The sequence below is a fragment of the Pelodiscus sinensis genome, chromosome 10 (genome assembly GCF_049634645.1).
Source record: "Pelodiscus sinensis isolate JC-2024 chromosome 10, ASM4963464v1, whole genome shotgun sequence".
NCBI classification, from domain to species: domain Eukaryota; kingdom Metazoa; phylum Chordata; order Testudines; family Trionychidae; genus Pelodiscus; species Pelodiscus sinensis.
Genome location: NC_134720.1, coordinates 54,797,094 through 54,811,330, shown reverse-complemented (window position 1 = coordinate 54,811,330; position 14,237 = coordinate 54,797,094). Strand labels below are relative to the sequence as shown.

At 50.9% G+C, this 14,237-nt stretch overlaps 1 protein-coding gene across 9 annotated transcripts in view; it reads left to right on the top strand.

The window, feature by feature from the left end:
* ATP13A3 (ATPase 13A3) overlaps window positions 1-14,237 on the top strand; it is a 114,625-nt gene that overhangs the window by 70,643 nt on the left and 29,745 nt on the right. For all 9 annotated transcript variants that reach the window (XM_075938298.1, XM_075938303.1, XM_075938304.1 and 6 more), the window contains 4 exons: window positions 77-256; window positions 4,909-5,066; window positions 7,663-7,851; window positions 13,713-13,774. In XM_075938298.1, coding sequence (XP_075794413.1) covers window positions 77-256; window positions 4,909-5,066; window positions 7,663-7,851; window positions 13,713-13,774 — 589 coding nt within the window. The remainder of the gene's footprint in view (window positions 1-76; window positions 257-4,908; window positions 5,067-7,662; window positions 7,852-13,712; window positions 13,775-14,237) is intronic.

Sequence of the window (14,237 nt, the reverse complement as noted above, 5' to 3'; positions counted from 1 at the left end):
TCTAGAAAAGGGGTGAAAAGTGCTTATTGTTTGTATTTGACTTTCATGAACTGAAGAGGCTTTTTTTTTGTTTAAGGTGAAAGTGTTCCTGTAACAAAGACTAATCTCCCAAATCCTGCAGAACACCCCAAATCAGCGGGAGATGAAATATACAGTCCAGAAGCACATAAGCGACACACTTTGTTCTGTGGGACCAATGTCATTCAAACCCGTTTTTATACTGGAGAACTCGTCAAAGCCATAGTAGTGAGAACAGGTACACATTTTAAGTTTTCTCATTCATATAAACCATTTGATTTCAAAAGTAGAGCTGTCTGCTGCTTCCTACCTTTTTGTCAGTTTAGTTGTATTAAACAGATATTCCCTAAAACATTTCACAAAATTACTCTGAAAACTTTTAGGACGATGGTACTTGAGATTTCCTCGCTGGCTATTAATTTTTCAGCACTATTAACCATTAAAGTCAAGGGATTGAAAACATGCCCAGAAACATTTGCAGTACAGATTGAACCTCTCTAGTCCGGCACCCTTGGGACCTGCCTGGTGCCGAACCAGAGAATTTTGCCAAACCACGTAAGTTCAATATTGTCCAGCAGCATGACCAACACTTCCACTGCTGACTGGGCTCTTAGAAGACATAGTGGGGTAAATTAGAGCTAAATAGCAGCACAGAACATGGAGAGCCAGGGCTGGTGGTTGTAAAGAAATGTTAAGGGACCGTGGGAAACTTGGCTGCACCCGTGTGAAGTGGACATCTGACTGACTAAAAACCTGCCAGATTCTGCTGGACCAGAGTGTGCTGGACTAGAGAGGTTCAGAGTGTAGCATTAAACCCAATTTGTGGTGTTTTTCCGGAAGAGTGTGTCCTGCCTGTATCTTTGGTATTGGTTTTCCTTTTGGCTTCACTTGACTATGGAGAAAACCTGTCTCTAACGTTGAAGTAAATATATTTAAATGGCAGTGTGTGCCCACAAGTGGCAGTCACCTTCTTATATAGTTATTAGCTTTATTTATAACCCTGTGTTCCACCACATCAATAGTTTAATAGCTCTGTAACCCAGACTATTGTGAAATAGCATTTTAAAACTGCCCAGGATTCCTCCTACGTGTCTTGCAAGCCTATTTTTAGATACAGACCTGTGCATGGACCATAATCAGAGAGAGAAAACTTAGAACCCCAGCGCCTCCCCACCCTTCTAGGGAAATAGTTTTTCCTCATATCCAACCTGGACCTCCCCCTCTGCAACGTGAGCCCATTGCTCCTTGTTCTGCCACCTGCCCCCACTGAGAACAGCCTCTCTCCAGCCTCTTTGGAACCTCCCTTCAGGAAGTTGAAGGCTGCTCTCAAATCCCCCCTCGCTCTTCTCTTCTGCAGACTAAACAGACCCAACTCCCTCAGCCTCTCCTCCGTAGGTCATGTGCTCCAGCCCCCGAATCATTTTCATTGCCCCTCGCTGGAGTCTCTCCAATGCGTCCACATCCTTTCTGTAGTGGGGGGTCCCAGAACTGGCTGCAGTGCTCCAGATGTGGCCTCACCAAAGCCGAATAAAGGGGAATAATCACTTCTCTGGATCTGCTGGCAATGCTCCTCCCAATGCAGCCCAATATGCCATTTGCCTTCTTGGCTACAAGGGCACATCCAACTTTTCATCCAAAATCATCTATCCATGCATCTTACCCTGGTACTGGTGAAAAGTTGTGAGGCATTCAGTGACTTTAAACTCCTTTAGAAAGCTCGCCATGTTATTCAAGCGACATCCAGCTTTATCCCATTCTCAGTCTCAAGTAAGCCATAGAAAGGCCAGACTGTGGATGAAGTTATTGATCGCCAAGTTCAGATCAGAGCAATACTCCTTTCCTTACGTTGGTTGGGATAAGAACCGGGGCTAAGCAGAGCATCTGAATACACGCCTGAGAGGCTGAGCTTCACACCCTCGCTTCACCATCCCACAGACGTCCCTTCCTTTGTGTGCGCGTGGCAACCTCCTTCTTTCCACTCCACCCATTAATAATCTGGGACGTGCTCCCAGCGTCTTGCCCAGGGCCAGGGTGGCAGTTATATGTGACTTTGGAGAAGGGACTTGACATTGAAACTCTTCCTGGACAGTTTTTCTGTTTGCAGACAAGTAAAACAGTGCTGTAAGTTTGGGAGTACCTAGGGCTGGTGACCTGTGGTGTTATGGAGTCTGTCGCAGGCCGGTGCCTAGGTCTCCTCTTAAAAGAACGTTAACGCAAGATGAAAATGGCCATAAAGGAAACCAGGTGGTGTCACAGAAAACAAAAACCCAGGCCCACTAGAAGCCTATTAAGAATACTTATCTCCTGCACAAACCTGTTTCAGGCACCCAGGCGTCCTTTCATCCTCCACCTCTCACCGTAGCACATCTGTTGCCGCAGGTCTAGGTCACGTTCTGGGTTCTCCAGTCACGTGCTGACTTGAGCGTCAAAGTTTGAAGGGATTTTTCTCATGTCAGGCGCCAGCAGGGGGCAGCGAGGGGCATGTTGAGCTCCCAATTCAGGCCAGGGACCGGGTGCCAGAAAAAGAGCCGCATCCACCCGCTGGTACGCAGCGAGTTGTTGAGACCCCGTGTGGATAATGGATGGCCAGAGTGTGTGATGGGGTTTCCATAAATCCCTCGGGAAGGACTCCTCTTCCATCCCCCGCTTGGAGAGAACTGCTTGGTACTCGGAGCGGGCGCTCTCTGGGCAGTCTCTTGGAAAGAGACCAGTGACTCGCCGTGCAGTAAGTGGGCTCCTCTGAGATGCGTTGTTCGTGCTGAGTCCATGGTCCCCTCCTTCCCCACTAATCCAGAGCCCTTCTCGCTGAAGGAACTGCGTGGCTGTTAAGGCCACCCTGCAGCTACAGTGGTCTCGAGTATTGGGGTGTAGACATGGCTCCAACAGGTACTGCTCTTTAAAAAGAATCCAGTCGCTTGTGCTTACAGCCCATGCACACCCAGAGTGGCGTTTGGGTGCACAATGTATCTGGGAGAACCTGTCACTGTAGGGTAGATAGCCATGCTGTGCCGGGTTGCAGCTAGGATATAAAGAATGTCTGCGAGTAACACTGATAACTACATTTGCTCTTCATCTTCTTGATCATAGAATAATAGGACTGGAAGGGACCTCGAGAGGTCATCGAGTCCAGCCCCCCGCCCTCAAGGCAGGATCAAGCTCCGTCTACACCATCCCTGACAGATGTCTGTCTAACCTGTTCTTAAATATCTCCAGAGAGGGAGATTCCACCACCTCCCTTGGCAATTTATTCCAATATTTGACCACCCTGACAGTTAGGAATTTTTTCCTAATGTCCAATCTAAACCTCCCCTGCTGCACTTTAAGCCCATTACTCCTTGTCCTGTCCTCAGAAACCAAGAGGAACAAATTTTCTCCTTCCTCCTTGTGACACCCTTTTAGATATTTGAAAACCGCTATCATGTCCCCCCTTAATCTTCTTTTTTCCAAACTAAACAAGCCCAGTTCATGAAGCCTGGCTTCATAGGTCATGTTCTCTAAACCTTTAATCATTCTTGTCGCTCTTCTCTGTACCCTTTCCAATTTCTCCACATCTTTCTTGAAATGTGGCGCCCAGAACTGGACACAGTACTCCAGCTGAGGCCTAACTAGTGCAGAGTAGAGCGGCAGAATGACTTCACGAGTTTTGCTTACAACACACCTGTTGATACAACCTAGAATCATATTTGCTTTTTTTGCAACAGCATCACACTGTTGGCTCATATTCAACTTGTGGTCCACTATGACCCCTAGATCCCTTTCCGCCATGCTCCTTCCTAGACAGTCGCTTCCCATCTTGTATGTATGGAACTGATTGTTCCTTCCTAAGTGGAGCACTTTGCATTTCTCCTTATTAAACCTCATCCTGTTTACCTCTGACCATTTCTCTAACTTGCTAAGGTCATTTTGAATTATGTCCCTATCCTCCAAAGAAGTTGCAACCCCACCCAGTTTGGTATCATCTGCAAACTTAATAAGCGTACTCTCTATCCCAATATCTACATCATTGATGAAGCTATTGAACAGTACGGGTCCCAAAACAGACCCTTGAGGAACTCCACTTGTTATCCCTTTCCAGCAGGATTTAGAACCGTTAACAACAACTCTCTGACTACGGTTATCCAGCCAATTATGCACCCACCTTATCGTGGCCCTATCTAAGTTTTATTTGCCTAGTTTATCAATAAGAATATCATGCGAGACCGTATCAAATGCCTTACTAAAGTCTAGGTATATGACATCCACCGCTTCTCCCTTATCCACAAGGCTTGTTATCTTATCAAAGAAAGCTATCAGATTAGTTTGGCATGACTTGTTCTTCACAAACCCATGCTGGCTATTCCCTATCACTTTATTACCTTCCAAGTGTTTGCATATGATTTCCTTAATTACCTGCTCCATTATCTTCCCTGGGACAGACGTTAAACTGACCGGTCTGTAGTTTCCTGGGTTGTTCTTATTCCCCTTTTTATAGATGGGCACAATATTTGCCCTTTTCCAGTCTTCTGGAATTTCCCCTGTCTGATGATTTCCCCTGATGATTTGATGGAAGTCAGAGTTTGCAGATACAGCATGCTAAATAGGGTTAGCACTTGCAAAACCTGAGAATCAAAAGACTAGCTCAGGATTTTACTCTTTCAAAGGCTTTTGGTGCATTGTGGGAGGAAGGGGAGAGCTCAGTGCTTTGAGCATTGCTAAACCCAGGGTTGTGAGTTCAGTCCTTGAGGGGGCCATTTAGGGATCTGGGGCAGATCTGTCAGGGATGGTACTTGGTCCTGCCAAGAGGGCAGGGGACTGGACTCAATGACCTATCAAGGTCCCTTCCTGTTCTATGAGACTGTGTCGCTGCTGCTGTTTGCACTTTTAATCTGATACATTGAAATCTCATTATAGGCTTTAGTACGTCGAAAGGACAGCTTGTTCGTTCTATACTATATCCAAAGCCAACTGACTTCAAGCTCTACAGAGATGCCTTCATGTTTCTGCTGTGTCTTGTGGTGGTGGCAGGTGCTGGCTTTCTTTACACGGTTGTCAATAGCATACTAAACAAGGTAAGGTTACCGCCCCTCTGTCGCCCTACTCTTGTATTTTAAAAGTAGAGGCTGATTGGTGTTTTGTATTTGCTTACTAGTCCTATTATTATTACTAGTCCTTTCTGCCAATATTTGTCTTGATTTTTAAATGGAACCTTTGTGGCTGTTATTGCTTTCCATTAAGGGTGTAGCAGGCACATGTATTGACAGGAATGTTCAGCAAGAAAGCAAAATTTAAGGGACCGTACTTTTCAAATACACCATAATAGAGGCCCAATTTAAATGTATACCCCAAATTAAAAAACGAAGTAGAAGAACTAAAAAAGAGCCACCGTGGCTTAACAACCATGTAAAAGAAGCAGTGAGAGATAAAAAGGCATCTTTTAAAAAATGGAAGTCAAATCCTAGTGAGGTAAATAGAAAGGAGCATAAACACTGCCAAATTAAGTGTAAAAATGTTGTAAGAAAAGCCAAAAAGGAGTTTGAAGAACAGCTAGCCAAAAACTCCAAAGGTAATAACAAAATGTTTTTAAGTCCATCAGAAGCAGGAAGCCTGCTAAACAACCAGTGGGGCCCCTGGACGATCGGGATACAAAAGGACACTTAAAGATGATAAAGTCATTGCGTAGAAACTAAATGAATTCTTTGCTTCAGTCTTCATGGCTGAGGCTTTTAGGAAGATTCCCAAACCCGACCCGTCCTTTATAGGTGACAAATCTGAGGACTTGTCCCAGATTGAGGTGTCAGAGGAGGTTTTGGAACAAATTGATAAACTTAACAGTAACAAGTCACCGGGACCAGATGGCATTCACCCGAGTTCTGAAAGAACCCAAATGAGAAATTGCAGAACTATTAACTGTGGTTTGTAACCGATCCTTTAAATCAGCCTCTGTACCCAATGACTGGAAGATAGCTAATGTAACGCCAATATTTAAAAAGGGCCCTAGAGGCGATCCCGGCAATTACAGACCGGTAAGTCTAACGTCAATTCCGGGCAAATTAGTTGAAACAATAGTAAAGAATAAAATTGTCAGACACATAGAAGAACGTAAGACCAAAGCAGACTGTGAAGAACTTCAAAAACATCTCACCAAACTAAGTGACTGGCAACAAAATGGCAAATAAAATTTAATGTGGATAAATGTAAAGTAATGCACATGGGGGGGAAAACCCCCCCAGCTATACATATATTACGATGGGGGCTAATTTAGCTACAACTAATCAGAAAAGAGATCTTGGAGTCATCATGGATAGTTCTCTGAAGACGTCCACACAGTATGCAGCGGCAGTCAGAAAAGCAAACAGGATGTGAGGAATCCTTAAAAAAGGGATAGATAATAAGATGGAGAATATCTTATTGCCCTTATATAAATCCATGGTACGCCCACATCTGGAATACTGCGTACAGATGTGGTCTCCTCATCTCAAAAAAGATATACTGGCATTAGAAAAGGTTCAGAGAAGAGCAACTAAAATGATTAGGGGTTTGGAACGGATCCCCTATGAGGAGAGGTTAAAGAGACCGGGACTTTTCATCTTGGAAAAGAGGAGCCTAAGGGGGGATATGATAGAGGTCTATAAAATCATGAGTGGTGTGGAGAAAGTGAAGAAGGAAAAGTTATTTACTTGTTCCCATAATATAAGAACTAGGGGCCACTAAATGAAACTAATGGGCAGCAGGTTTAAAACAAATAAAAGGAAGTTCTTCACACAGTGCATGTCAATCTGTGGAACTCCTTGCCTGAGGAGGTTGTTTAGGCTAGGTTTAAAAGTGAACTAGATATATTCATGGAGGTTAAGTCCATTAATGGCTATTAGCCAGGCTGGGTAGGAATGGTGTCCCTAGCCTCTGTCTGTCAGAGGGTGGAGATGGATGGCAGGAGAGAGATCGCTTGATCAGTACCCTCTGGGGCACCAGGCATTGGCCACTGTGGGCAGACAGGATACTGGGCTGGATGGACCTTTGGTCTGACCCAGTCTGGCTGTTCTCATGTTGAAGGAAAGTGAAATCTGAATTTACAATCACAAGCATTTGCACCAGAAACCTGATTCTAGAGGTTACTGTGATGCAAAGGAGAAATAGGATACCATGTGACTTTCATAGCCAATCAAACCAAATTAGATATTGCTAAAATGTGTAGAAATGAGCTCCATACCAAGGGTCATTCACAGAAGTTTTTTGGTGAGATATAGAAAATGTCAATATATCAGATTTGTTGCACATGAGTCACTCACCTTTGACTTTTAACTAACGTATCACCCAAGAGATTGGGGGTTTACAAGCTGTGTTCCCTCCAATTCCCTCCAATTATTCAGCCCGCCCAGTGAGTCAGCTCCTAGCGAGGCTGATTAATCAGCTGTGAGGCTGGGCTGCCAGGCACCCTGGAGGGAAGGCTGCTTACAGGTGTAAAACTGTCAGGATCGGATGGCTAGCATTGCAGCTTACCGCAGCTTTAACTTCCTGAGCGCAAGAGCGGCGGCAACCTGTGATAGCCCAGGAAGAGGTGGAAAGGAACGTCCTCTCTGAAAGCTGTGCTCCAAAGCTACATTGAACTTGTGTATTAAGGGGAGACTGAATTTTATTCACTTAAGATTGTACATTCTTTAACTCTAGGTTCCTGCTCACACTATAATCATCGAGTCCCTGGATATCATAACCATCACTGTACCTCCTGCACTTCCTGCTGCCATGACGGCTGGGATCGTTTATGCCCAGAGACGGTTAAAAAAGATTGGTATCTTCTGCATCAGCCCTCAGAGGATAAATATCTGTGGCCAGTTGAATCTCGTGTGCTTCGATAAGGTGACGTTTAGGAATCGGCGCTAGTTACTGAAAGTCGCAGTAACAGCAGTGGCTAGAAGGGCATTAGTAATAATTATTTACGGGAGAACTTGTGAACCTGAGCTCTGTTCCAGTAGCTACAGGCCCTTGGTGCATTCCTGGGTGGTAGACAATAAACAAACACAGCTCGTCCCTCCCCAACCGGAGTTCTCTGGCTCCTGCAGCTGAGAACCCCGGTAGTCTAGTGGCAGGAGGGTGATCCAGGAGGGTTGAAGCAGTGGGACAGGGCAGGAGTTGGCAGCAGCCGCCGACAGCCTGCAGCACTGGGGCCAGGTCAGGGAAGCCCCCGCAGCGCAGAATTGGGCCAGCACCAGCCTGTGGCCCTGCAGAGCCAGGGCCCCAGGCAGCCTGTGGAAGGGGGGCTAGAGCCTGTGGCAGAGGAACCGGGTCTGGGGCTGCAGAGCCCCAGACAGCCTGTGGCAGCGTGGGCTGCTGGAGTCTGGCAGGCAATCTGGGCGGGGCAGCAGCAGCAGGGTCAGTGACCCGGCAGGCAGCCTGCCAGGTGCTGGAGGGAATTCCTCTGCCTCTGCCCCTGGCCCCTCCCGCTGGCAGAGTCAGCAGCTCTGGCCTGTGGCAGGGAACCATCGCTAGTCTGGCAATCTCCCCGGTTCGAGACCGGTCCGTTCCCGGGGGCGCTGGGGAAGAGATGTCCAGCCTGTGCTTTAAAATGTAAGTGGAATCTCAAAACTCCAGATGCTACTTTGCCAAGAGACCCAAGAGGTGTAAGTATTATCAAACTGGAATGAAGGCCCACACCACACCTCTTAGGAAAATTTGGGATTCAGACTTTGTGGCTTCGGCTCCTTTCTCTTTTAATTTAATTTCAAATGAAAGGCCAAACTGTTATGTGGGACCAGGGAGAATTAAAAGTCAGAAATAGCGCAAGTAAACACAGCCCGTCTGTCTCCTCCTTTCAGCTCGCGCAGTGCTTCTGAAACTTTTTGGGCTCCGGAGCCCCTTACATGCATAAAAATGTATGCGGAGCCCCAGCGGTCCACTGACTGTATGTGTTGTACTTATGCGGCGCCCCAGCGGTCCGTTGACTGTATGTGTTGTACTTATGCGGCGCCCCAGCGGCCCGCTGACTGTATGTGTTGTACTTATGCGGCGCCCCAGCGGTCCCCTGACTGTATGTGTTGTACTTATGCGGCGCCCCAGCGGCCCGCGGACTGTATGTGTTGTACTTATGCGGCGCCCCAGCGGCCCGCGGACTGTATGTGTTGTACTTATGCGGCGCCCCAGCGGCCCGCGGACTGTATGTGTTGTACTTATGCGGCGCCCCAGCGGCCCGCGGACTGTATGTGTTGTACTTATGCGGCGCCCCAGCGGTCCGCTGACTGTATGTGTTGTACTTATGCGGCGCCCCAGCGGCCCGCGGACTGTATGTGTTGTACTTATGCGGAGCCCCAGCGGCCCGCGGACTGTACGTGTTGTACTTATGCGGAGCCCCAGCGGCCCGCGGACTGTACGTGTTGTACTTATGCGGAGCCCCAGCGGCCCGCTGACTGTACGTGTTGTACTTATGCGGCGCCCCAGCGGTCCACTGACTGTACGTGTTGTACTTATGCGGCGCCCCAGCGGTCCACTGACTGTACGTGTTGTACTTATGCGGCGCCCCAGCGGTCCACTGACTGTACGTGTTGTACTTATGCGGCGCCCCAGCGGTCCACTGACTGTATGTGTTGTACTTATGCGGAGCCCCAGCGGCCCGCGGACTGTATGTGTTGTACTTATGCGGCGCCCCAGCGGTCCACTGACTGTACGTGTTGTACTTATGCGGCGCCCCAGCGGTCCACTGACTGTACGTGTTGTACTTATGCGGCGCCCCAGCGGTCCACTGACTGTATGTGTTGTACTTATGCGACGCCCCAGCGGCCCGCGGACTGTATGTGTTGTACTTATGCGACGCCCCAGCGGCCCGCGGACTGTATGTGTTGTACTTATGCGGCGCCCCAGCGGCCCGCGGACTGTACGTGTTGTACTTATGCGGCGCCCCAGCGGCCCGCGGACTGTACGTGTTGTACTTATGCGGCGCCCCAGCGGCCCGCGGACTGTACGTGTTGTACTTATGCGGAGCCCCAGCGGCCCGCTGACTGTATGTGTTGTACTTATGCGGAGCCCCAGCGGCCCGCGGACTGTATGTGTTGTACTTATGCGGAGCCCCAGCGGCCCGCGGACTGTACGTGTTGTACTTATGCGGAGCCCCAGCGGTCCACTGACTGTACGTGTTGTACTTATGCGGAGCCCCAGCGGCCCGCGGACTGTATGTGTTGTACTTATGCGGCGCCCCAGCGGTCCGCTGACTGTACGTGTTGTACTTATGCGGCGCCCCAGCGGTCCACTGACTGTACGTGTTGTACTTATGCGGCGCCCCAGCGGTCCACTGACTGTATGTGTTGTACTTATGCGACGCCCCAGCGGCCCGCGGACTGTATGTGTTGTACTTATGCGGAGCCCCAGCGGCCCGCGGACTGTATGTGTTGTACTTATGCGGCGCCCCAGCGGTCCGCGGACTGTACGTGTTGTACTTATGCGGCGCCCCAGCGGTCCGCTGACTGTACGTGTTGTACTTATGCGGCGCCCCAGCGGTCCGCTGACTGTACGTGTTGTACTTATGCGGCGCCCCAGCGGCCCGCGGACTGTATGTGTTGTACTTATGCGGCGCCCCAGCGGCCCGCGGACTGTATGTGTTGTACTTATGCGGCGCCCCAACGGCCCGCTGACTGTATGTGTTGTACTTATGCGGAGCCCCAGCGGCCCGCGGACTGTATGTGTTGTACTTATGCGGCGCCCCAGCGGTCCGTTGACTGTATGTGTTGTACTTATGCGGCGCCCCAGCGGCCCGCGGACTGTATGTGTTGTACTTATGCGGCGCCCCAGCGGCCCGCGGACTGTATGTGTTGTACTTATGCGGAGCCCCAGCGGCCCGCGGACTGTATGTGTTGTACTTATGCGGCGCCCCAGCGGTCCACTGACTGTATGTGTTGTACTTATGCGGCGCCCCAGCGGTCCACTGACTGTACGTGTTGTACTTATGCGGAGCCCCAGCGGTCCACTGACTGTACGTGTTGTACTTATGCGGAGCCCCAGCGGCCCGCGGACTGTATGTGTTGTACTTATGCGGCGCCCCAGCGGTCCACTGACTGTACGTGTTGTACTTATGCGGCGCCCCAGCGGTCCACTGACTGTACGTGTTGTACTTATGCGGAGCCCCAGCGGCCCGCGGACTGTACGTGTTGTACTTATGCGGAGCCCCAGCGGTCCACTGACTGTACGTGTTGTACTTATGCGGAGCCCCAGCGGCCCGCGGACTGTATGTGTTGTACTTATGCGGCGCCCCAGCGGTCCGCTGACTGTACGTGTTGTACTTATGCGGCGCCCCAGCGGTCCACTGACTGTACGTGTTGTACTTATGCGGCGCCCCAGCGGTCCACTGACTGTATGTGTTGTACTTATGCGGCGCCCCAGCGGTCCACTGACTGTATGTGTTGTACTTATGCGACGCCCCAGCGGCCCGCGGACTGTATGTGTTGTACTTATGCGGAGCCCCAGCGGCCCGCGGACTGTATGTGTTGTACTTATGCGGCGCCCCAGCGGTCCGCGGACTGTACGTGTTGTACTTATGCGGCGCCCCAGCGGTCCGCTGACTGTACGTGTTGTACTTATGCGGCGCCCCAGCGGTCCGCTGACTGTACGTGTTGTACTTATGCGGCGCCCCAGCGGTCCGCTGACTGTACGTGTTGTACTTATGCGGCGCCCCAGCGGCCCGCTGACTGTACGTGTTGTACTTATGCGGCGCCCCAGCGGCCCGCGGACTGTATGTGTTGTACTTATGCGGCGCCCCAGCGGCCCGCGGACTGTATGTGTTGTACTTATGCGGCGCCCCAGCGGCCCGCTGACTGTATGTGTTGTACTTATGCGGAGCCCCAGCGGCCCGCGGACTGTATGTGTTGTACTTATGCGGCGCCCCAGCGGCCCGCGGACTGTATGTGTTGTACTTATGCGGCGCCCCAGCGGCCCGCGGACTGTATGTGTTGTACTTATGCGGCGCCCCAGCGGCCCGCGGACTGTATGTGTTGTACTTATGCGGCGCCCCAGCGGCCCGCGGACTGTACGTGTTGTACTTATGCGGCGCCCCAGCGGCCCGCGGACTGTACGTGTTGTACTTATGCGGCGCCCCAGCGGCCCGCGGACTGTACGTGTTGTACTTATGCGGAGCCCCAGCGGCCCGCTGACTGTACGTGTTGTACTTATGTGGAGCCCCAGCGGCCCGCGGACTGTATGTGTTGTACTTATGCGGCGCCCCAGCGGTCCCCTGACTGTATGTGTTGTACTTATGCGGCGCCCCAGCGGCCCGCGGACTGTATGTGTTGTACTTATGCGGAGCCCCAGCGGCCCGCGGACTGTATGTGTTGTACTTATGCGGAGCCCCAGCCGTCCGCTGACTGTATGTGTTGTACTTATGCGGCGCCCCAGCGGTCCCCTGACTGTATGTGTTGTACTTATGCGGAGCCCCAACGGTCCACTGACTGTATGTGTTGTACTTATGCGGAGCCCCAGCGGCCCGCGGACTGTATGTGTTGTACTTATGCGGAGCCCCAGCCGTCCGCTGACTGTATGTGTTGTACTTATGCGGCGCCCCAGCGGTCCCCGGACTGTATGTGTTGTACTTATGCGGCGCCCCAGCGGCCCGCGGACTGTATGTGTTGTACTTATGCGGCGCCCCAGCGGCCCGCGGACTGTATGTGTTGTACTTATGCGGCGCCCCAGCGGCCCGCGGACTGTACGTGTTGTACTTATGCGGCGCCCCAGCGGTCCCCGGACTGTACGTGTTGTACTTATGCGGCGCCCCAGCGGCCCGCGGACTGTACGTGTTGTACTTATGCGGCGCCCCAGCCGTCCGCTGACTGTACGTGTTGTACTTATGCGGCGCCCCAGCCGTCCGCTGACTGTACGTGTTGTACTTATGCGGCGCCCCAGCCGTCCGCTGACTGTACGTGTTGTACCTATCGACATTTCCAGTTTGTCAACCTCGCGGAGTCCCTGGAGAGGTCTCTCGGAGCCCTGGGGCGCCACGGAGCACAGTTTGAGAAACACTGAGCTAGCGCTTCATCCAGACTTCTCTCCCCTCTACATTTTTGTCTAACTCCTTAAACCTGTGGTGTGCAGCACACTAGCCCTCGTCAAATGTAGCTATTTGGCTGGTTGAGTGTGGCTAGTTTGCTGTAGCTACTGCTGCTATAGCGGCTACTGCTTCAGAACCGGTTGGCCGCCACGGCCTTAAACTCTCTGCACGGCTGTGAGGTTTCTCTGTATGGCTGATGGATTCAAACTGGTGTGTGAACAGTTCTCCAAATACCTGTTTGTTGGGGCAGTAGCTTAGCGCCCAGCTCTCGAGCTGTTGCTCTTCAGTCATCTGTTGTCTTTTCACTCGGAATTCCATGTGCAAGGTTAGGAAATTCCTCGCCCAAAACCACAGGCTTTGTGAGCTCACAGTAGTGAGGGCTGAGGAGTGGGTGTTCCCTCCAGTCCCGTGAGCGCAGACTGTGGAGAGCAGTGAATGCATGGCACGGGGAAGTGACACAGTCTTATGATGCTGCTGTACCGTGGGCAGGGCCCTGCGGAACCTGCACGGAGACGTATTCTGCAAGGGACAGCTAACAAAAATCATATCTGCATTGTGGCTGGATGTGAAAATGCTGTCGTGTCCCTGCTCAAGTGTAGCTCTGGTCATTTGTCCACCGGCACTTTTCAGAGCCCATCTTGGCAAGGGAGTTTTTCTCTTTGGCGACTGATTGGCTTTTTGTTTTGCTTTTTGATAGACTGGCACTCTGACTGAAGATGGCTTAGATCTTTGGGGGATCCAGAGAGTGGAGAATGGTCGGTGAGTACAAGCGTACCACAGTATTTTCATGAGAGGGAGGTTTGGTTTGGCACCGTGGGATTGATATGAGAGCAAATATGTAACTGGTACTCAGACACTATGGTCATGAGCATCCAAGAGCCTGCATAAAGCAGAAAAGAATTTTTGATCCTTTGTGTTCCTGAATGTGCACAACAGCATGCCTGGAAAGGGTTACACATCGCATGTGAGCACGACTTGGTGGAAAGTCCACGACCTGTTCTCACAGCTGTAAAATGTGGGTTGGGAGTTAGGAGCAGGGCACAGAACAAGGCAAAGGGATTTTGAGCCTGGTCTGTGCACTCGTTGCAGCCTGGTCAGGGTGTTTCGTCTGAGTTACCAGGGACTGGATTCAGGCAAGCCAGCTTTAGTTCTTGTCTGGACGAGATCCAAGTGAAGTTACAAATGATCGAACCAGCTGTGTCTGACTACTCCCCTAGTGGAG